Below are 23,992 nucleotides of genomic sequence, written 5' to 3' on the forward strand. Positions count from 1 at the left end.
ATCTGATAGTGGGGTCACTGATTCTGGCTCTATGCTTTCGGCCGTACCCCCAATTCCTTTTCTTAGCTTGTTTATTCTTTCCTCCATGACATTGTTGAGAAATAAATCAGTTCTATGGACTATCAAAATAAATCAAATGCTTTTCCAGAAGGTATGAACTCTCTTGAAGGATTGCTTCTATTTCACTGTTTTTGAGGTAAGGCAAGGTTATACAAAAATGGCAAGAGCTGGTAGGCTGCTGGTATTTGTTTTTAAGACTGCTGTTATCAAATCTGTGAAAACAATTTAGTTTCACACATGCCCACAGACATGCACAGAGAATTGTAAACTTAAAAAGAGACAGAAAGACTAGAACCTTTACTATATAGAACCTTTACTATAATGAAATTAAAGTGATTTTGAGCTTTACATAATCACATATCTACCCCCTTTCTCATTTTCCCACAACTACTATGGAAAACTTTACTCTGTCAACCTTAGTTTATCTATGATTAAAATTAGAAACACATCCTTGGGCCTTTCTTTGCATGCCATTTTTCCACGGTTTCAAAAAGATAAGCTTCGCCTATAAAAGGAGTTTTTGTTGCTATCTGGTTGTGTGTGGAACCTGACGGAACTGCCACGGTGAGTCGGGAACATGTTTTCCAGGCCTAATTGATCAGAATTTATCCATTTTCCCCCAGGGGTCTAAATGAACTAAAACTTGCCGATCTTTTAAAAACTTAGCCAGACTCAATCATGTTTTTAATTTCGTGTAGATGCTGCCACTTTGGACTCTTTCACTGCTGCTGGGAGCAGTAGCAGGTAAGAAAAATAATAAATGTTGAGCTGGGAGAGATTCACTTTTCAACACGGTCAAGAGGGCTAGGGCAGCTGAATTCAGGCCGCAGTAATAACATGAAGATTTACTTCAAGGAGTAAAGCACAGGAGATGCGTAAGAGCACAGGTACGTGGAGCAGGGTTGTCAGAAAACATCTAAGATGCCCAGTTAAATTTGAATTTCAGATAAACAGCAAATATTTCCCACAAACAACAAATATGTGACATATTTATAATAAAATATTGTCATTTATCTGAAATTCAAATTTACTTGTATTTTGATTTGCTAAATCTAGCAACCCTGACATTAAGTCAAGTTAAGAGTTTGAACCTTGGCTCCACCACCACCTACAACTGTATTACCCTGAGCAAAATTCTTAACTCTTCTGTGCTTCAGAATCTTTGTCTGCAAAATGGGGAGAGTCGGATTCCCCATCTCCTAGGATTATTGTGAGAATTAGGTCAGATTAGTAAACCATCCAGCCCAGCACCTGGCACATGGTAAGATTTTGAGAAACGCAGCCCCCACAACAGCTGCTACTCTTACTCCTACCATTAATCTAGATTTATCCTCCTTAGAGAAGAGAACCCTACTTTGGGTTATTTTTTTATGGAGTGACATTCAAGCCTAGAGTTGTGTTAAACCATGGATTTTTTGTTTGGTTGTTTGTGAACAGCTTCTTCATCACAGGAATGAAGATGACCTGCAGTACAGCAAGGATGCGGATATACGGTTTTGGCCTTTCCATAAAATTTTAGCTCTCCTTTCAAAGCCCACAGCTAAACAGTGGCTACAAGAAGTTAAGGCTTAGGGACACAGGGCTGTCCCTTTCTTGAGCACCTATAGCCCAAGGAAGATATCTGAGTTTAGAGGCTAAAAGGAGTCCCACGTTGGGATTGGGCAGAGACACAAGGGGAGTGAAGTGATCCATGTGGTAGAATTGAGGAACAAGAACAACAGCCTGTCTGGAATAGTTGTGTTGTCTTTTGAAGCCGTTTTGTGAGTGTGTGGCTAGGAGGGTGTTGAGAGTAGCAGAGGAGGAAAGTCTACCACACAGTGTAATTGAACTCATATATTGGCAGACAGATCGTTAAAAAGAGCATGCTTGTAAAACTAATATCCTTCTGGGGGATTGCAGGAAAAGAAGTTTGCTACGAAAGACTCGGCTGCTTCAGTGATGACTCCCCATGGTCAGGAATTACGGAAAGACCCCTCCATATATTGCCTTGGTCTCCAGAAGATGTCAACACCCGCTTCCTCCTATATACTAATGAGAACCCAGACAACTTTCAAGTAAGAACTATCACTGTGTTTAGAACTAAGCTCTTTGAGAGGCCGAGGCGGGCGGTTCACGAGGTCAGGAGATCGAGACCATGCTGGCTAACACGGTGAAACCCCATCTCTACTAAAAATACAAACAGTTAGCCGGGCGTGGTGGCAGGCGCCTGTAGTCCCAGCTACTCGGGAAGCTGAAGCAGGAGGATGGCATGAACCCGGGAGGCAGAGCTTGCAGTAAGCTGAGATCGTGCCACTGCACTCCAGCCTGGGCGACACAGTGAGACTCCATCTCAAAAAAAAAAAAAAAAAAGAAGAACCAAGTTCCACCTGTTTTCTGTAGTAAGGATACTGAATATTCAAGTTCTTAAGAGAAAAAAATCAGCTGTGAAATTTGCATCTTTGTAGATATTCAGGGCACTGAGCTTAGGTATTACTTAATGTAAATTGTTTATAAAAGATTCATTAACTTCATATTATTATTGTCCTTCCTCTATAACATTTAATAAATATTGTAAATGTAGGGCTATAATTATACATATAAAGTATATAAACATTCCCAATATTATATATTTATGTAATCTCCTATTATATATATGTATCTCTACATAGATAAAGACATATAAAAATACACACACACACACACATACACACACAAAGCCTTCCATTGTATGAAGAAAAGATCATTACCACCAAGATTATAACAGACATATTATCCCAAGTTGAACAATGGCAAACATGTTGTGATGACTGGGAAATGGCAACATGATGATGATAGTGAATACTGTGGTTGTTATGGAAGAATCATTATTCACAAGGATCCTGAATCCTAGCAGTCTTCTACTTACTGCCCCTCTCCATGTACAAATGGTTCTATTGGCTACTATAGGAAACTGACATGAAACACTTTTCTATCTAAACAGGAAGTTGTCGCAGATTCATCAAGCATCAGTGGCTCCAATTTCAAAACAAATAGAAAAACTCGCTTTATTATTCATGGATTCATAGACAAGGGAGAAGAAAACTGGCTGGCCAATGTGTGCAAGGTGAGATGTGGTCATCTCTCAAGGAAAGATCGTTTCCAAAGTGGTAATTAACAAACGGTAAGGCACTGGCCCCGACCAATGAGGACAGTGCTTGGAGGTCTTGGAGGGTATTCAGACCCCTGCTGGGCCTGGAGTTCCTAGGGGAGGTCAAGGAGGTGGTGGTGGGAAGAGGGGGTTTAGGATGGTCAGAGCAGTAAGGCTGGCAAGCACTTGGTGGATCCAGGCAGTGGTTATTTAATAACTGATATGGAGGTGTTTCAACATTATAGCAACAGATGCTGTCATGCTGATGCACACCAGCTGGTTATAGGCCCCTGTTTTTTCATTAGTTTTTAATTTTATGTGAAGTGCTAAGAGGTCTCATTTTGCCTGAATGAATTCTTTTCCTTTGATTTTCGCTTGCTACCTCGGATCTCCTCTGGTAGCAATAACTTGGAAAACTGTGTAGGTTTTCATTTTTGGCTTCTGTTGTTTCAACAGCGGTGATCCTATTTTCTTTAATTTGCCTTTGGCTATATGCCCTGTCATAAAGAAGAATGAAAAGACAGAAAATCAAATAGAATAAATTTTCCTAGTAACTGCTAGTGCTTGAGGAACATTACAGTTGATTCATTTATTCAAGTATTTATTCATGTATTCATCAAATTTCTTTGACCTGCTGTCGCACAAAGGGAGTAGTCCTTTCTTCAGAGGTGTCAAGAAGAAAGACACAGGCTGGGTGTGGTGGCTCATACCTGTAATCTGAGCACTTCGGGAGGCTGAGACGGGTGGATCACGAGGTCAGAAGTTCGAGACCATACTGGCTAACACGGTGAAACCCCGTCTCTACTAAAACTATAAAAAAAATTAGCCAGGTATGGTGGCGCACACCTGTAATCCCAGCTACTCAGGAGGCTGAAGCAGGAGAATTGCTTGAACCCGGGAGGCAGAGGTTGCAGTGAGCCAAGATCGTGCCACTGCACTCCAGCCTGGACAACAGAGCAAGATTCCGTCTCGGAAAAAAAAAAAAAAAAAAAAGACACAAAGGTCCTCCTAAGCCCATACAGTTTCAGGTCTCCCTCTGGCTCAAACCAAGGGCAGAATGAGTCAACTCCAGAGCCTATCCATTGATCCTGAAGACAGATGAGCACTGTAGAATCTGTACACTCCGCAAGTTTAAACACAAGCAGTAAAACCACAACTTGTCCTCCAAAATAATTTAAAGCTGATGATTACTGGAGGGAGGGTAATAATAGATTTTTATACAACAGTGAAGAAAAAAATGTGATTCTCAGTTCAAAAGGAATATAGTTACCTTTGATATGGCTATGCAATTTATTTCTAAGATCCCAAAGGCAATTGTGGTTTGTTTTTGTTTTGTTTTGTTTTGCATTGATTTGGCTTTGACAGAACTATTGCTTTGAGACGCAGAAACAAGTGGTTTAAACTAGAAGGATAAAGGTTCTACAGTCCAGTCCTGACTCTCTCCTTAGCTAACTATGATTAGCAAATCTTTTCCCTGCTTTGGATTTTTCCTTTTGAAAAATGGAAAAGTTGGAGATGATTTCTAAGATTGTTCCATTATTCTCAAATTCTTTTTTTTTTTTTTTTTTTGAGATGGAGTCTTGCTTGCTCTGTCCCCCAGGCTAGAGTGCAGTGGCGCGATCTTGGCTCACTGCAAGCTCCGCCTCCCGGGTTCACGCCATTCTCCTGCCTCAGCCTCCCGAGTAGCTGGGACTACAGGCTCCCACCACCAGGCCCGGCTAATTTTTTGTACTTTTAGTAGAGATGAGGTTTCACCATGTTAGCCAGGATGGTCTCGATCTCATCACCTCGTGATCCACCTGCCTCGGCCTCCCAAAGTGCTGGGATTACAGGTGTGACCACTGCACCTGGCCTATTCTCAAATTCTTTTTGAAAAAAAAAGAGGCTATACATAAACACACTCAGACAACAGAATTCCTTCCAGAACTAACCTCCATGAAACCCTAATTAAATGCCATCAAACAAGGCTTTCCATAGATATCTGGTAGGCCATGCTTTCGTGTGAAATATTAATAACTCTTTAGTGATGTATAATAAAACACGTTCATCCAAAAAATTTGATTAGTCTTTCCATTGTGGAAAAACTTATTTACCTTCAATGTATTTATATAAGGGGTCCTAACATTGTCTTTCACTCATTCATTAAATATTTACTGAGCATCTACTGTGTACCAGAATCTGTTCTGGACACAGAGGCTATACCAGTGGACAAGGCAAACATTTTCCTTGGGTGTTTTCTATTAAGGGACAACGTAGTCTTATGGCATTTAGGATGACCTAATGAACAACACATTGTACCACATTTTATACAGTTTATACACTTTTTTCTTGAATTAAATGTCTCTGTATCTGCTACAATAGAAATCCCAAGAATCCAGTTCCCACTATGGTCAAATTCCAGTTTGGAGATGATTTTAAACTTTAGCAGAGATTATATATCTATAACAGACTAAAAGTTTTGTCAATTGCATTAGGGTTATAATGACATTGTGTGGGTCAAGGAGGGAATTTATCCTAGTCCTCCAATACGTTAACTAGTAATTAATAAAGATCCTGAATTATTTATCTGTTTATTGTGCCCCTTCCACCAGAATCTGTTCAAGGTGGAAAGTGTGAACTGTATCTGTGTGGACTGGAAAGGTGGCTCCCGAACTGGATACACACAAGCCTCGCAGAACATCAGGATCGTGGGAGCAGAAGTGGCATATTTTGTTGAATTTCTTCAGGTAATTACTCCCGGATTGCATAAAAGCCTGTACACGTGGTTTTCCAGATTATCTTTCCAAAAAAAAAAAAAAAGCCTGTAGATTTAATCATAGATAAAGACACTTCCCTACTCAAATATGATGTTTCTCTTGGCTACAAACAAAAATTAAAAAAAAATCTAGCTTTGGGTTTCATCAATAACCCATTATGTTAATAAACTAGTTTTTTTAAGTTAAGTTATTCAAGCAATTGGTAGGTTGTTTTTAATAAATTCCACGAGTATTTGTTTTAATTTTACTAGTTATTACCAATGTCAACCTTAAGATTAATCTAGTTTTATTTGATTTTAGTTTTGCTTTCTTAAGAGAAGCACAGTGATAACAAGCTAACCTCATTTGGTAACAAAAACCACAGAAAATGTTATACTTGAATGTGTTTAAATAATTGTTTTTATTTTTACTTTCTAATCCAAATACTTGCTTCATCATCTCTGGATAACAACTCTTCATGTTCATTAAGAGTTCTCTCTCCATAGTAAAACAACAAAATACAGCCCTACTTCCACCAGATTAAAAGTTAAACCCATTTCCGTTTTTCATTGTAACTATTTTAAAAAACATGGAAGTCAAGTGCTTTGGAAAGGCAGTGTATCTTCTTGACACTGAAGTTTTTGAAGGTTCTCCCTCTGCGCCCCTCATTGAATTCTGCAATACAGTCATGCACCACACAAGGACGTGTAGGTCAATGATGGACTTCAGATATGATGGAGGTCCCATAAGATGACAATGGAGCTAAAAAATTCCTATTGCCTTGTGACCTATAGCTATCACGATACCACAGCACAACATATTACTCATGGATTTGTGGTCATGCTGGTATAAACAAACCTACTGCACTCCCAGTTATATAAAAGTCTACCACATATAATTATGTACAGTATGTAATACATGATAATGATAATAAATGATGACATTACCGGTTTACATATTTACTACACTTTTTATCATTATTTTAAAGTATACTCCTTCAACTTATTAAAGAAAAATAAAACAGCCTCAGGCAGATCCTTCAGGAAGTATTCTAGAAGAAGACATGTTATCATAGGAGATGACAGCTTCATGCATGTTATTGCCCCTGAAAACCTTCCAGGGAACAAGATGTGGAAGTGGAAGACAGTGATATTGATGATCCTGACCCTGTGTAGGCCTAGGCTAATGCAAGTGTTTGTGTCTTAGTTTTTAACAAATTTTGACAAGTTAAAAAAATTATCATAAAAATGGTTATAGAATCAAGATATAAAGAAGTAAAATAATTTGATACAGGGATACAGTGTGTTTTAAGCTAAAGGTTATTACAAAAAGTTAAAAGTTTAAAAAAAATAAAAATTGTGGCCCGGCACAGTGGCTCACTCCTGTAATCCCAGCACTTTGGGAGGCCGAGGCGGGTGGATCATGAGGTCAGGAGATGGAGACCATCCTGGCTAACACAGTGAAACCCCGTCTCTACTAAAAATACAAAAAATTAGCCGGGCATGGTGGTGGGCGCCTGTAGTCCCAGCTACTCGGGAGGCTGAGGCAGGAGAATGGCGTGAACCCAGGAGGTGGAGCTTGCAGTGAGCTGAGATCGTGCCACTGCACTCCAGCCTGGGCAACAGAGTGAGACTCCGTCTCAAAAATAAAATAAAATAAAATAAAAATTGCATAAAGAAAGAAAAATATTTTAAATGAACTGAGTGTAGAGTAATGTACAGTATATAAAGTCTTCAGCAGTGTGCAATAATGTCCTAGGCCTTTACATTCACTCACCACTTACTCCATGACTTGCCCAGAGCAACTTCCAGTCCTGCAAGCTCCATTCATGGTAAATGCCCTCTACAGATCTACCACTTCAGAATTTTTTTATTTTTTTTCAGACAGAGTCTTGCTCTGTCGCCCAGGCTGGAGTGCAATGGCGCGATCTCAGCTCACTGCAACCTCCGTCTCCCAGGTTCAAGTGATTCTCCCACCTTAGCCTCCCAAGTAGTCAGGATTATAGGCACCCACCACCACGCCCAGATAATTTTTTTACTTTTGTAGACATATTGGCTAGGCTGGTCTTGAACTCCTGATCTCAGGTGGTCAGCCCACCTTGGCCCCCCAAAGTGCTGGGATTACAGGTGTGAGCCACCAAGGCCAGCCTAAAATCATTTATACCGTATTTTTGCTGTATGTTTTTAGGTTTGGATATATTTGGATTCACAACTAGTTACGTTGTGTTCCAGTTGCCTAGAGTACACAGAACAGTAACATGCTGTACAGATTTGTAGCCTAGGAGCAACAGGCTGTACCACACAGTCCAGGTAGGTAGCAGGCTATGCCATCTAGGTTTATGTAAATACACTTTATGATGTTCCCACAACAATGAAATCGCTTGATGATGCATTTCTTGTAACGTATCCCTGTTGTTAAGCAACTCATGACTGTACTTGAAAACATTCTGAAAAGGTTTTCTTTCCGACAGTCGGCGTTCGGTTACTCACCTTCCGACGTGCACGTCATTGGCCACAGCCTGGGTGCCCACGCTGCTGGGGAGGCTGGAAGGAGAACCAATGGGACCATTGGACGCATCACAGGTTGGTGAAAACAGTGAAAGATGCCAGGCGGGGTTGAGGCAAGATGATCTCTTGAGGCCAGCAGTTTGAGGCCAATCTGGGCAACATAGCGAAACTCCTATCTCCTTAAAAAAAAAAGAAAGGAAGGAAGGAAGCTACAAACTTAGACTAAATGCAGCCTGTATGTGGTTTAAAAGGAAATACAAGATGGAAATTTGGTGCAACCCTACGTTTTACCTTTTCACATTTTCTGAATTGGGCCCCATGATCAGAAATCGCTATGTTCTGAGGCTTTGTAAAGTCTTCATTGATACCAATCTTTGGTCTACAGCACTCTGTTTAACATATTTATATTGCACGTGACTAAAATATGAATTAAGGACATCTAGAGATTTTATTCATGTCTATTTCCCCATTGACCGACATTCACAAAGGACAAGTTTCATGAATAGAATAAATTTCATAAATAGTAGAATAATTAAACCTAAGGAGCTGAAATTTGTATAACTAATTATATTCTGTTTCATTAGCAATTGCTAATGCGCTTAAACCTCAAATATAACCCCAGAGTTGTCAGGGAAAAGGTGGTCAGGGTGTTCTGGGCTGCCAGTTCTGTGTGCTGCTAATGAGATAACGAATAGTATTTTACAAACCTGAGGCTGGCTGCATTCAGCCAGTGAGCTCACATATTGGATACCCAGGTTCTAAAACCTCTGTAAGGTTATAAGAAAGATGCTACCATCCTGGATCTGAGAGGTGATTATTTCAAGGAAGGACCACTTTCCTCTTCCATCTGTGTTCAACCTTTTTGTCTCTGACTTGGTGATTTTCTTTTTAACCCTTGGGATAAGTCGGCTGTATTTGGACTTGGGATAATCTGGACTGCCTATCCGTTCATTTGCTGAAAGGAAGATCTGCACAAGATTTTCTTTTCCACAGTCTGTAAATGTTTCTTTCCCACAGCCTGCACGGCCAGGTGCTGTGCAGTGCACGCCTGTGGTCTCAGTGACGTTTGTGAAAGCCAAGGTCCTTGCCCTTGTGGGAGTTCACAGTCTAATGGGGACTCTTTTTACCCTGAGTGGTTTTTAGTCCAGTGTGTCCCAGAGTCTACCTCTTTTGTTGTAACTGCTGCTAGTGACTAAGACTCTCCCAGTGACCACGCAGCCATGAGGAAAGGCATATTGTTTGGTTTGGGGAAAATTCACTTTAAAGCAAATAGCTAGAAGTAGATTCCTCTTCAGCAAATGGTCAGGTAAGGAAGAACTCGTTCATCCCTTTCCATGCATAACTCATATTTTACTCTTAATACTTGTACTCAGGACTTGTCATAATTCATGAAACATACTCTTTACTTTAGGGTTGGACCCAGCAGAACCTTGCTTTCAGGGCACACCTGAATTAGTCCGATTGGACCCCAGCGATGCCAAATTTGTGGATGTAATTCACACGGATGGTGCCCCCATAATCCCCAATTTGGGTGAGTTCCTCAACCCGTCCCCCAAAGGGTGTTATAGTGTCTGAGTCTATATACATTAGCATAAACCCTCATGTATTTTTATGATTCTTCAGGGTTTGGAATGAGCCAAGTTGTGGGCCACCTAGATTTCTTTCCAAATGGAGGAGTGGAAATGCCTGGATGTAAAAAGAACATTCTCTCTCAGATTGTGGACATAGATGGAATCTGGGAAGGTAGAACTATTATGTGTAGAAAGAGATCTTCTCAGGGGAAAGCTTGTGTTTTGTTTTGCTAAACTTGCTAAATTCTTTGGAATTGTACAGGTCTCACATTTTATATAACAAAAGACTTTTAATTGTATCCATGAGATGTAGGTTTTCACTGGGATAAGTGGGCATGAGGAGACTGGGAAGGAAAGCGTATTTTCAGTCAACTTCTGAGTACCTAATTCAGGGAATGAGCTTTTATTTATTTAAACCAATCTTTTTCTTCTACAGTATTTTAAACCTTTCATTTAATTACAGTATTACCTGTTATAATCTTAAACAGTACTCAACTTCTGATTACATCACAAATCATAAATATACTTTGCAAATGACTTTTTTCTGTGACCTGCATTAGCTCACACTAATTAGAGAAATCTATTCAACCACTATATTCTGAATATGACGTTAACTTGGAAAAATAAAATCTGTCCTTGATGTGTAATTGTGTCTGATTCAAAGGGACTCGAGACTTTGCGGCCTGTAATCACTTAAGAAGCTACAAATATTACACTGATAGCATCGTCAACCCTGATGGCTTTGCTGGATTCCCCTGTGCCTCTTACAACGTCTTCACTGCGGTAAGTAGACTCCACCTTCCACATAAAGAATTTTGTGACTGTCACTTCTCATGACTGGTGTGCTTTCCGATACATGACATCATTCAATGAATGTTTATACTTTCGAACTTATACATGCCTTTAATTATATGTATTTAAATAGTGATAAATTAGAGCACTTTAGAGAAATGAGCTTGTACATGGAAATGTCCTGTTTACTTTCATTTGTATTACTTTTGTATGCATTGGGTTAACGTCCAAACTTGTTTTAGAAATAACCCTAAACAGACAAAAAATAATTAGTCTATGGAAATCTGAGCAATAGCTATAGGATGCTGATGAACATGGAAAAATTTTCTTAAATGCTGACCTTTCTAACTATTAATATATAATTATAGACATGTGGACGTTTCTGTGCAATTTCATAATGGCCAAATTTTTTTTTGAATTTTCATCTTATTTGGTATTCTCTTGATATCTTGGTTGAATCATTTATTTAATTTTACTTTAAGTTCCAGGATACTAGTGCAGAACGTGCAGGTTTGTTACATAGGTAAATGTGTGCTGTAGTGGTTTCCTCTTGGTTGAATTATTTATATGTGATCTCAAATATGACATATCTATTGTCTGGGTTTTTTTTTTATAAAATTGACTTTGCTTTGTACCATAAATTTTTGAAATCAAAATTTAAAACCTATGGATTTAATAAGAAAATTTCCAGTAACAAATGTGCCAGCTGAAGTCATAATTACCCAGGATATATACCTTAGTGATTAAGAGAGAGGATGCAAATCTTGGTTTCACCATTAAATAGCTGAATATCTTTGGGCAAAACAGTTCTCCAAGAAGTTTCTTCATGTATAAATGTAAATACTGATGGCAAACTCAACATATTTGGTGAGAGGACTTAATGAGAATACATATGTTAATTGCTTAGCCCAGAGCAAAAAATATAATAGCATTCAATTAATGTTAGCTATTATGGGAGAGGGAGTACCTATATTATTCACACTACGGCTTCCATATGCAATGAGACAGAAGATCCCTTCTTTATTTATTTTAACTTTATTTTTATTTTCTTCCCCAATACCCAACAATAAGTAATGGGGGAAAAAATAAAGAAGCAAACCAAAAGCCTCAGGTTTCATTCAGTTAAAACTTAGTCTAATTCAACAATATAAACAGTTCTTTTAAGTGATACTCAGCACTTGTATAAGAAAAAATGTCTCAGTCTTGCAGATTTCTTCACCTTTGCACTCCCTTCTAAGCTTCTCTCCAAGTGAGTGCTGGGGCCAGGTGATCTGGTGGTGGTGGTCGACGTGTGTTCAGCAGAGGAAATGAATTGGGAGTCCATGGGTGCAAAGTCTTTGGGCTCCTTTCGACTCTGGGTAATAGCCTTGCCTGTTTTATTGATGGGCACACTGCTGTATTTAGAGATGACGTCTTGGGCTTGTCTATTCTTCTGGCTCTAGCAACGCCCTCAGAGAGCTTTGGCCATTTCTTCCCGGCTAGCTTAGGCAACACCTGGATTTTGTTGAATGCCAACCCTGCGACTGTGATAAGCCCATAATATGGTCCATTGAGCCAGGAGTCCACCACTTGCCTTCACTGTAGAGTAGCCCTACCCCTCACAGTGGGAATTGGGACACTTATCCTGCCAACTTGGTTCCTCCCTCTCCATCTCTTTTTCCCAGAAGTCCTTGGTCCAGAAGTAAGGGGTATTTTCCTATACGAATATGTCTTCTCCAGGTATCAGCCTCACAGTAAGCCTTAGGCTAGCTGGAGCATTTTCTCTTTACATAGAGAAAATTCCGGGATCTGAATCCTTCAGGGCTTGATATTGCTAAACATGAGCTAAAAGAATTGAAAAAAGCCGGGCGCGGTGGCTCATGCCTGTAATCCCAGCACTTTGGGAGGCCGAGGCAGGTGGATCAGGAAGTAAAGATCGAGACCATCCTGGCTAACATTTTTAAACCTTAAAAATAAAAAGAATTGAAAAAAGCCTGACTTTTGAGCCTATTGTTCTCCTAATAAATTCTATTTTGTTTATCAGAAGCTGATTATAACCTCTGTTCTACTTATGCAATCTTTCTTTCTTTCTTTTTTTTTTTTTTTTTTTTGAGACGGAGTCTCGCTCTGTCACCCAGGCTGGAGTTCAGTGGCGCTGTCTTGGCTCACTGCCAGCTCCACCTCTTGGGTTCATGCCATTCTCCTGCCTCAGCCTCCCGAGTAGCTGGGACTACAGGCGCCCGCCACCATGCCCGGCGAATTTTTTGTATTTTTGGTAGAGACGGGGTTTCACTGTGTTAGCCAGGATGGTCTCGATCTCCTGACCTCGTGATCCTCCAGCCTTGGCCTCCCAAAGTGCTGGGATTACAGGTGTGAGCCACCACGCACGGCCAACTTATGCAATCTTTCTAAAATAAATTCTAGCTGTAAGTAGATGAATGTCTTGGGAGCAGATTAGGCAAAAGAGAAAAAATAGAAGATAGATACACACACACACATACACACACACACACATACACACACACACACACACATATTCTCTCACTGTATGATTTTTTTTTTTTTGAGATGGAGTCTTGCTCTCTTGCCCAAGGCTTGAGTGCAATAGTGCAGCCTCGGCTCACTGCAACCTCTGCCTCCTGGATTCAAGCAATTCTCCTGCCTCAGCCTCCAGAGTAGCTAGGATTACAGGCACCTGCCACCATGCTCAACTAATTTTTGCATTTTTAGTAGAGACGGGGTTTCACCATGTTGATCAGGCTGGTCTCGAACTCCTGACCTCTGGTGATCCACCTGCCTCAGCCTCCCAAAGTGCTGGGATTACATGTGTGAGCCACCACGCCCATACCAAAAAATGTATGATTTTTATGGTATTGTGTTGTTTGACCGTGAAGTTGGTGACTTACTGTTGTGAATAATGAAATGCATTGTTAATCTTTGCTGCTGAGACACTATTAAAGTCCCCATTTATCATCAGAACAGAACTGGCTTTAGAATATTTGAATGGCGACAACATGTAGGAAATATGGTACACAACTAAAAGATAGGGCATCCTCATTCATCATTTGTTTGTTTTCACTAGAACAAGTGCTTCCCTTGTCCAAGTGAAGGCTGCCCACAGATGGGTCACTATGCTGATAGATATCCTGGGAAAACAAATGATGTGGGCCAGAAATTTTATCTAGACACTGGTGATGCCAGTAATTTTGCACGTAAGTTTCTATTTTCTGTATCTTATATTCTTATTGCTATATATTTTATTATTATGTCCACTGAAAATGTGCATACTTGCTTTTTTATACAAAAGCTTTAAACACTCCCTCTGCAAGGTGGAAAAATGCTCAATGCTATGTTCAAGGTAATTATAGCTAATTAAGGTGGCAGAACGGAGTTTGGGTCCTGGACTCTTAATGCTGCAAAAATAAGTTTCTTCACATTTGATTCTGGTGCTGAATTCAGAAGGCTTTCTCTGCTCCAGCCTCTTTATATTCAGTCAAAAGTTTCACTGAACAAAATTCTGAGATTTTTGTAAAATCAGAAAAGTAATCTAGGAGAGAGAGATGGCAGAGGTTGTGAGAATGGAAAGACATTGACAGATTTAAGAGACGTTTAGGATTGTAGGCTCCATGGGTGATGGGAATTAGAGGCTGGAGGAGTGGTAGGAATGGGAACAGGTTCTGGGTTTCTTTTCTGAATAACAGAGGAATAAAATTATTTGGATGAGAGTTAATGGGGTTACCGATTTTTTTAAATACTAATGACAAATTTTATCTCCTCCCCAATTTGCTCAGCCTATCTCTAAATGGCAAACTATTGGCTAGCACCAAGAAAACGTTCTTTTGGTTTTCATAAATTAATATATTCCCAAAGGCAATGAAAAGTTGAATTATAGAATTTTGAAAATAAATGTAGATATTTAGACAAAAAGATAGCAGTACCCTAAAATTTGGTGATCCATGAAAATAAATTAAACTGAAAAAAGTCACAGTTCACAATTTTACAACTACCTTTTAACATAAAGTTCTTATAACTTTCAAGGATAAATTGTCAGGTTGGAAATTGAAAACTAAATGTATTCCTTAGTCCCTTGGCTTGAAAAAAAATCTGTCTTAACTTTGAAAAAAATCTGCAAAGCCCCTATTACCTAATGCCTGTCCCCTAAACACATATAAAGGAATATCTATCACTATTTCATTAGAAAATTACACACACACACACACACACACACATACACACACACACAATTATAAATAAATTATTCAAAACTCGGCAGTAGTGGGATGCAAATTAACTTGTTTTTAGTGTCTTTTATCTCCAAACTGACATTTTGCAATTTTTCTCCCTTGCAGGTTGGAGGTATAAGGTATCTGTCACACTGTCTGGAAAAAAGGTTACAGGACACATACTAGTTTCTTTGTTTGGAAATAAAGGAAATTCTAAGCAGTATGAAATTTTCAAGTGAGTAAAATAATATTGCTCTATGGTTTTTTGTTTTTTTTTTTTTTTTTGAGTCGGAGTCTCGCTCTGTCGCCCGGGCTGGAGTCTTGCTCTGTCGCCAAGGCTGGAGTGTAGTGGTGCAATCTTGGCTCACTACAACCTCTGTCTCTAGGGTTCAAGCAATTCTCCTGCCTTAGCCTCCTGAGTAGCTGGGATTACAGGCGCCTACCACCACGCCTGGCTAATTTTTGTATTTTTAATAGAGATGGGGTTTCACCATGTTGGCCAGGCTGGTCTCAAACTCCTGACCTCAGGTGACCTACCCACCTAGGCCTCCCAAAGTGCTGGGATTACAGGCATGAGCCACGGTGGCCAGCCAATCCTTCTTAATGTTGGAATACTGCACATGTATAATGTATGTCATCAACATAAGAGTTTGTCTATTCGTTACTAAATGGGAGTAGAGTACTGATATGTATAAGGGAAAAGGAAGCAATTATGTCATCCTTACGCCTTAGTACCATTCAGAATTCGGTTTCTAAATATTTTCACGCTATTTCCTGATAAGACCATTCATGTTTGCTTTGATAACTGGCATCTGATTTATGATCAGTAATTAATTACTCTGCCCACCAAACACATGTGAAAAGATGATGGAATACTCTCATCATTTATTAAATTGTGGGGGAATTGTGACTAATACATGTTTGAAGTTTTATTAAAGTAAAGGTGACTAATATGAGATATTCATGGCAAATGGACTACCACTGAGTTAGCATGCATGTCTGAATTTGTTTAATATGTTAGAATGCAAATGTACTGCCAATCACCTTAGCCAGAAATGCATTGTAAGCTGGTCTTAGAAACATAAATGTGTATGTATATGTGTACACACATACACACAAATATATATGTATATATTTACATGTATGCTCATGTATGTTTTTGTTAACTTCCTAAATCCTTAGTGGCACTCTCAAACCAGATAGTACTCATTCCAATGAATTTGACTCAGATGTGGACGTTGGGGACTTGCAGAAGGTTAAATTTATTTGGTATAACAATGTGATCAACCCAACTTTACCTAGAGTGGGAGCATCCAAGATTATAGTGGAGACAAATGTTGGAAAACAGTAAGTAATGAAAATCCCAGGAGATGTGAAATATCGAGTCTGTGTTTATAGTTCTATTCCCACTAAAAGTCTAATTTAAGTGAAACCTCCTACAGGGGATCGCCTACATCCTAGTTGCAGTTGCCTCCTAATGCCTTCTGTTTCTTTAGGGAAAAGGGTAGAACTTTAGGAAACAGCTTTGATCAATTCATGATAAATATGTGTTAGCTGATACAAATTAAATGTTAGAATGAGAAACCGGCTTCATGATTCTAAGGCGAGAGGAATGTTTCCTTTGGCAGCTGTGCTTCGTGCTATGTGAGTGCTTCTTGTGTGCATCTTCCAAACTTCCCAGGCTCACCTAATTGCTGTTTAAGTTGCTGGAAACACAGTGAATGTTTCAAGGAATAGAAATAGGCTTTTCCAAATCACTGGTCTTCTTAGTGAAGATGAAGGTCCAGGAGATAATTCTTGGTTTCAACCAGGACTGGAGTGTGTGGGAGCCAAAGGATGGTGAACTACCAGGAAAGGTGATCTGGTGATAATCATAACAATACCAATACTAGACCAAGTATTTCTGAGTATTAGGCCAAATTCTGAGGCAATCACTGTGCTTCTGTCATTCTATCCTTCCATCCTCATAAAAACCAAATGAGAGGACTTTGCTTCTGGCAAAGATGGAGTAACAGAGCCAAGATTTACTGGCCTGACTGAAATAACCAAAAATTCAAACAAAGTATATGAAAAAGCAGTTTTCCAGACACTGAACATTGAGGAATAAGGGATAGTGATTGCTGAGAGACAAAAACGGACAAGATGGAGCCTTGCAGTTGCCCCAGCTTACTGCTCCGAGAGATTTCCAGGATGTGTCACAGGGAGGAGAAACCCAGGCAGAGTTCAGTGGACTCCTTAAGTTAAAGAATCAGAGCTAAGAATGAGAAGATCCAGGGAAGTAGATTTCACAGGACAGCATACCAGAGAGGAGAGAGTTGCTGAGGGAGAATCCCAGAGATTATGAAAAGTCTCCCTGAATATTCATCAAGGTACTGATTGGCCCATGTATGAGAACAAACCAGCTGGAGGTCATTGAAATATCCATTTGATGGATTAGAGAAAATAGTTCCCCTACTTTTGCAGGACTGGGAATGGTGCTTGTTTCCACCAAGCAGTCTGGAAAAGTTTATAATTCAAAGGACACAGGGTAGAGTATTTTAGAAGGTCTTGCTTTATAGTGGAAAATAATTTACCTATATTGACCAAGATCTGTAAAGAAACTGTTTCCAAATAACTGCATTGCAGAACAAAAAGTTCAAGAATATTTATAAAGATCCAGAATTATCAAGTACCTAAAACTCTAAAATCCACAGTATCTGACTTTGACTCAAAGATTCCCAGGTATATAAAGAAGCAGAAAAATACAGCCTATAATGAGGAGAATAATCAATCGACACCAAAATAAAACTGACATAGATGTTACATTAGCAGAGGAGAAAATTAAAACAGTTCTTAAACCTGTATCCATTTGCTTAAAAGGTCAGTAAAGGCATGGCATATACAGGTTAAGTGTTTCTCATCCAAAATGCTTGAGATCAGAAGTGATTCAGATTTTGAATTTCTTTAGACTTTAGGAATAGTTCCATTATATGTACCAGCTGAGCATCAAAAATTAAAAAAAAATCCAAAATCTGAAATGTTCCAATAAGCATTTCCTTTGAGCATTATGTTGGCAATCAAAAGTTTCAAATTTCAGAGCATTTTGGATTTTTTATTTATTTTTAATATATTTTATTTTTCCATAAGTTATTGGGTTACAGGTGGTATTTGGTTACATGAGTAAGTTCTTTAGTGATGATTTGTGAGATCCTGGTGCACCCATCACCTGAGCAGTATACACTGCACCATATATGTTGTCTTTTATCCCTCGCCCCCTCCCACTCTTCTCCCCAAGTCCCCAAAGTCCTTTGTATCATTCTTATGCCTTTGCGTCAACATAGCTTAGCTCCCACATAACAGTGAGAACACACGATGTTTGGTTTTCCATTCCTGAGTGAAGTAACTCAGGAATGGATTTTTTTATTTTTGGATTTAGGATGCTCAACCTATGTAGAAAAAGACCCACACTGAGTTTCTAGAGATGAAAAATACAATGTCACAAACAAAAAATGCACAGAATGTAATTAACAGTAGATTAGACATTATAGAAGACAAGGTTAATGACCTTGAATACATAATAGAAACTTTCTGAAATGAAATACACAGAGAAAAAAATCTTAAAAATAACTTTAAAAGAACATCAGTGATCTGTGGGACAACAATAATAAGGCTTATTTATTTGAAATAAGACCCTTTTTTAGGTCTTTGAAGACCCTAACAAAGAAGGGACAGAAAAATATATGTGAAGAAATAATACCTTGAAAATTTTCAAACGTGGTGAAAACTATAAACCAACAGATCAAAGAAAATCACAAGAAACATGAAGGAAACAGCACAGAACCAATACACATAAAAATCAAAATGCTCAAACCAGGTAGAATGTACATTATTCAGGTGATTACACTAAAAACCTAGATTTTACCACTATACAATATATCCATCTAACAAAACTTCACTTGTTCCCTTAAATTTACACAAATAAAAAAATGTTGAAACCCAATTAGAAAGACAAAATACTGAAAGCAGTCAGAGAAAAACGACACATTAGAAGAGTAAAGAAAAAAAAATACAGCAAATTTCTAATCAGGAACAATGCAAGCCAGAAGACAGTGAAACAACATCTTAGAGTATGGAAAGGAAAAACCGTTAACCCGGAATTTATACCCATAAATATCTTTCAAAGACAAAGATGAAATGAAGAATTTTAAAACTGAAATAATTCCTCACCAGCAGGTTAACACTAAAAGAAATGTCAAAGGAAGGCCTTCAGGCAGAGGAAAGTGATACCAGGTAGAAAAGAATTCACTAAAAGAAATTAAGAACACAGGAAATAGGAAATACATGATAAATACATAATATTTTTAATTCTTATTACTAAATTCTCTTTGAAAAAATTGACTATTTAAAAAATAATGACAGTATTTTGGGGAATATATAATATATGTATAAGTAAAATCTAACAATGACATAAAAGGCAGGAGGGGAGACCTGAAAATATACTATTGGAAGGTTCTTATACCATTTATGAATTGGTATACTTTCCCTTGAAGGTATGATGTGATAAGTTAAAAATACGCGCTATAAATTCTAAAATAATGAAACAAATAATGAAACAACCACTAAAGTAATGAAACGAAGGATAATAGCAAGTAAACCAAACAAGGAGATAAAATGGAATAAAATATAATCCAAAATAGAGTATAAAAAGAGCTAAAAGGGGCCGGGTGCGGTGGCTCACGCGTGTAATCCCAGCACTTTGGGAGGCCGAGGCGGGTGGATCACGAGGTCAGATCGAGACTATCATGGCTAATACGGTGAAACCCCGTCTCTACTAAATACACGACGCCGGCGTGGTGGTGGGCTCCTGTAGTCCCAGCTACTCAGGAGGCTGAGGCAGGAGAATGGCGTGAACCCGGGAGGCGGAGCTTGCAGTGAGCCCAGATCGCACCACTGCACTCCAGCCTGGGTGACAGAGCGAGACTCCGTCTCAAAAAAAAAAAGAGCTAAAAGACAACAAAGAATATAGGAGACAAGTGGAAAACAAATAGAAGACAATAGACTCATATCTATCCATATAAATAATCATATAAAGTAAAAATGGTCTAAATACCACAATTAGAAGACAAAACTTACCCCACTGTATTTTTTAAAACTCAATATCCAATTGTATTCTGGCTATATAAAATGCACTTTTTTTTTTTTTTTTTTTTTTGAGATGGAGTCTTGCTCTGTCGCCCAGGCTGGAGTGCAGTGGCACGATCTCGGTTCACTGCAACCTCTGCCTCCTGGGTTCAAGTGATTCTCCTGCCTCAGCCGCCTGTGTAGCTGAGATTACAGGCAGCAGCACCACTCCCAGCTAGTTTTTGTATTTTTAGTATAGGTGGGATTTCACCATGTTGGTCAGGCTAGTCTCAAACTGACCTCAAGTGATTCACCCATCTCGACCTTCCAAAGTGCTGAGATTACAGGCGTGAGCCACTGTGCCCAGCCTGAAATGCACTTTAAATATAAAAACAAAAATAGATTTCTCAACGTGAAAGAGCAGAAAATGATACACTGTTAATCATTAGAAAAATGCAAATTAAGAACAGAATGAGATACCACCTATTTAAATGGCCACAATTGAGATTGATAATACCAGTTCTTGTGAAGGACTATCATACAGTGCTGATGAGAATATGAAAATGATACAACTACTTTGGAAAGCAGTTTAATAGTTTCTTAAAAAGCCAAACATACATCTCACTGAGTCAGCGATTTTGGTGTTCGATATTTACCCATGAGGCAAGAACACATATGATTATACAAAAGATTTGTACATGAGTATTTATAGCAATTTTTTTTGAGACAGAGTCTTGCTCTGTCACCCAGGCTAGAGTGCAGTGGCACGATCTTGGCTCACTGAACCTCCATCTCCTGGGTTCAAGCGATTCTCCTGCCTCGGCCTCCCCAGTAGCTGGGATTACAGGCATACGCCACCCTGCCCAGCTAATTTTTGTATTTTTAGTTGAGACTGGTTTTCGTCATGTTGGCCAGGCTGGTCTCGAACCCCTGACCACAGGTGATCCACCTGCCTTGGCCTCCCAAAGTGCTGGGATTACATGCGTGGGCCACCGTGCCTGGCCTGTAGCAGCTTTTATTGTAACAGCCAAGAAGTAGAAATAATCCAAATGTCTACCAATAGAGGAATGGATAAACAAACTATGGTCTATGGTCTGTCCATACAGTGGAATATTACTCAGCAGTAACAAGGAATGAACTAATGGTACACTCAACAATATGGATGAATCTCGAGATAATTATACTGAATGAAAAGCTAGACAAGAGTGCATACACCTTAGATTCCATTTATATAAAATTCCAGACAATTCAAACTACTCTATAGTGACAGCAGAGCCGTGGTTGCCTGGGAGGAGTGAATATTGGAGGGAATGGGAAGAAGCAATTACAAAGAGGAAGAAAGAAAATTGGGGGATGACAGATATGTTAATAACTTTGATGTTGGTGATGGCTTCAGAGGTGTGTGTGTGTTGTGTGTGTGTGAAAACGTATCAATTTAAATATGTACAGTTTATTCCAGGTAAATTAAAGCTCAATAAATTTGTTAAAATAAAAATATATATCCTATGAGGTAGATGGTTTTATTATCCTTATTTTATGGATAATTAATTAAGGTACCATTTCTAAATTTCTATGCAGGAAGTTTGACTCTACAAAATTCTTAACTACTACAAAAAAAATTCAGTTCACCTTTAATTATATATAAATATTGGTGCCTTTCATTTCTTGTGTCCCTGATTGATGACAGTTTTAACCTTTAATTTCCTATTTGTGAGGCTGCCAGTCATTGAGGAAGTGAGCGTGAAGGGAAAAAAACATTTTCTGAGCACTTTTTTTCTGTGCCTGGTAGTTTACACATGGTACGGTATTTTATTAAAGAAAAATATTCCAAAGCATCCTAAGTATTGTTCAGCCTGTTCTTTCTTTCTTTCCTTTTTTCCCTCCCTCCCTCCCTTCCTTTCTTCCTTCCTTCCTTCTTCCCTTCCTCCCTCCCTCTGTCCTTTCCTTCCTTCCTTTCTTCTTTCCTTCCCTCCTTCCCTTCTTTCTTTTCCTTCCTTCCATCCTTCCTCCCTTCCCTTGTCTCCCTCCTTTCTTTCTTTCTTTCTTTTCTTTCTTCTCTTTCTTTCTTTCCTTCTTTCTTTCTTTCTCTTTCTCTCTTTCTTTCTTCTTTCTTTATTCCTTCCTTCCTTCCTTTCCTTTATTTGATCCACACAGGGAAAGAAGGCATATTGTTCAGTCACAATGAGAAAAGTTTGTCATTTCAGTTCAAATATTGAATTAAAATAATGGTTAGCCAACGTAACACCAGAAAATAGATTTTATACACTGGGCTGATTTCTTATGATGGTGACTCTGCTGTTCCTCAGTTGCATTGGTTGACATGGGCTAAGTGTTCAGTGACTGCTCATGACAAATGAGTCTTTCTTTTTCTTTGGGGTGTCTACTGACAGCTTCTCTCTCTGCTATTGCACAACCAGAAAATAACACTGGAAAGGAGAATTCAGTCCTTTATGTAGAAGAGGTCTTCCCTCAGCCATTGTCTGGTCTCCAGCACAGGGTGTGCCCTTCCCTCAGACTAGGAGGTTGGGGGCATAGGTTGTCCTCATTGTCACACTCCAGATGTGTGCCAGGAAGAGGAGGTGACTTTGTGTTGTTTTTTCTCCACAGGTTCAACTTCTGTAGTCCAGAAACCGTCAGGGAGGAAGTTCTGCTCACTCTCACACCATGTTAGGAGACTACTGTTATTTGACCAATGAATTGACTTCTAATAAAATCTAGTGGTGATGCATTACATGCCTGTTTCTTTTGTCCAAAACCTCCATTGTTTCAAGTGAATCTGTTGGATGAAGTGACTAAAATCCAAAATTTGGAGTTGGTCAAAAGAACCACCAATGGCTGTTAAATTTTGCTGCATATTTGACCTTAAGAATGTTGTTTACATGGTACTGTCATCATGTTCATTATCAATATTACTTATGCCATTCTGGTCACTTAAGGCAGTCTTCCATGTCCAAAATGACCCCCTCTTGGTGGGCTCACATGGAAAGACTCACAATTGCCACTTTTTCCATAATCTTTAAGTTCTGTGTCTGCTCCTAATCAGATATCTCAGGGGAAATGACACACAAGGAGATAAGGACTAGACAGACCCAATGCTCCCTAACAGGTCTACCTGGTCTATGTGGGGCTCCCCCAAACCCCTCACTTCTGCAGCCTCCTTGAGTTTTCTGAAGCACAAATAAATCATCTTCCCAGTGGTCCCCAGGACAGAATCCATATTCTTTAGTAAGCCTTGTGAGGTCCCTCTTGGTCTGGTTTTCTCCTTGGACTCTAGCTTCATCTTTCACTATGTTCCTTCTGGAACTCTATATTCTGACCCTGTCCCCCAAGAGGGTTGTCTTGATCTCTGATGCTGCTGGATGTTGTCAGGAACTCTTCTTCTTCCTGGGATGTTCTTTTCTTTGTCTTCCTGTCTGTTAAGCTCCTACTGGTTCTTAAATCTTTTTGTAGACATCACTTCCTCCAGGACTCACCTCCATTATCCATACCCACTAAGACCTGATTAAGGGCTTACCACTATTATACTCCCACCACACCCAGACATTTTGCCGTCTCAACACTGGACTTCCCATATTGTAATTGCTTGCTGGCTCACTTCTCTGCATAGCCAATTTCTAAACTCCTTAAGGAGTTTTCCCATTGTATGTGCTTGGCACATGCCTGGCATATAGTAGAAGAGAAAATATGTATTTTTTGTATGACTTTCCCACTAATGGGACCAACGAATGAATCCACTAGGGTCAGGTACTTAAAATTAGGCCATGTCTAAACAATACATCCTAAGAAAGAAAGGGATATTTGTGTTAGGTCTTAAAAGTTGAGTAGGGATTTGCTAAGAGGACATGGTAGAAAGGGCACTCCAGAGAGAAGGAACAGCATAGCCAAAGGCACAGGGCTATGAAAAATTGAAAATGCCATT

At 39.2% G+C, this 23,992-nt stretch overlaps 1 protein-coding gene across 2 annotated transcripts; it reads left to right on the plus strand.

Moving 5' to 3' along the window:
• The first annotated feature begins 598 nt into the window (after positions 1–598).
• Positions 599–22,801, plus strand: PNLIP (pancreatic lipase). 2 transcript variants are annotated; one of them, XM_004050146.5, is made up of 13 exons: positions 599–624; positions 759–804; positions 1,960–2,114; positions 3,020–3,142; positions 5,758–5,892; positions 8,372–8,483; positions 9,820–9,939; positions 10,032–10,151; positions 10,644–10,762; positions 13,833–13,962; positions 15,100–15,208; positions 16,156–16,320; positions 22,681–22,801. In XM_004050146.5, the coding sequence occupies exons 2-13, from the start codon at positions 759–761 to the stop codon at positions 22,742–22,744; spliced, it is 1,398 nt and encodes a 465-aa protein (XP_004050194.1). In that variant the 5' UTR covers positions 599–624; the 3' UTR covers positions 22,745–22,801. The 2 variants fall into 2 exon arrangements, with proteins under 2 accessions (XP_004050194.1, XP_063565859.1); XM_063709789.1 differs by lacking the exons at positions 599–624; positions 22,681–22,801 and adding an exon at positions 18,313–18,315 and having other exon boundaries at positions 1,960–2,129; positions 16,156–16,309.
• The last annotated feature ends 1,191 nt before the right edge of the window (positions 22,802–23,992 follow it).

This window comes from Gorilla gorilla, chromosome 8 (assembly GCF_029281585.2).
Source record: "Gorilla gorilla gorilla isolate KB3781 chromosome 8, NHGRI_mGorGor1-v2.1_pri, whole genome shotgun sequence".
Lineage (NCBI taxonomy): Eukaryota > Metazoa > Chordata > Mammalia > Primates > Hominidae > Gorilla > Gorilla gorilla.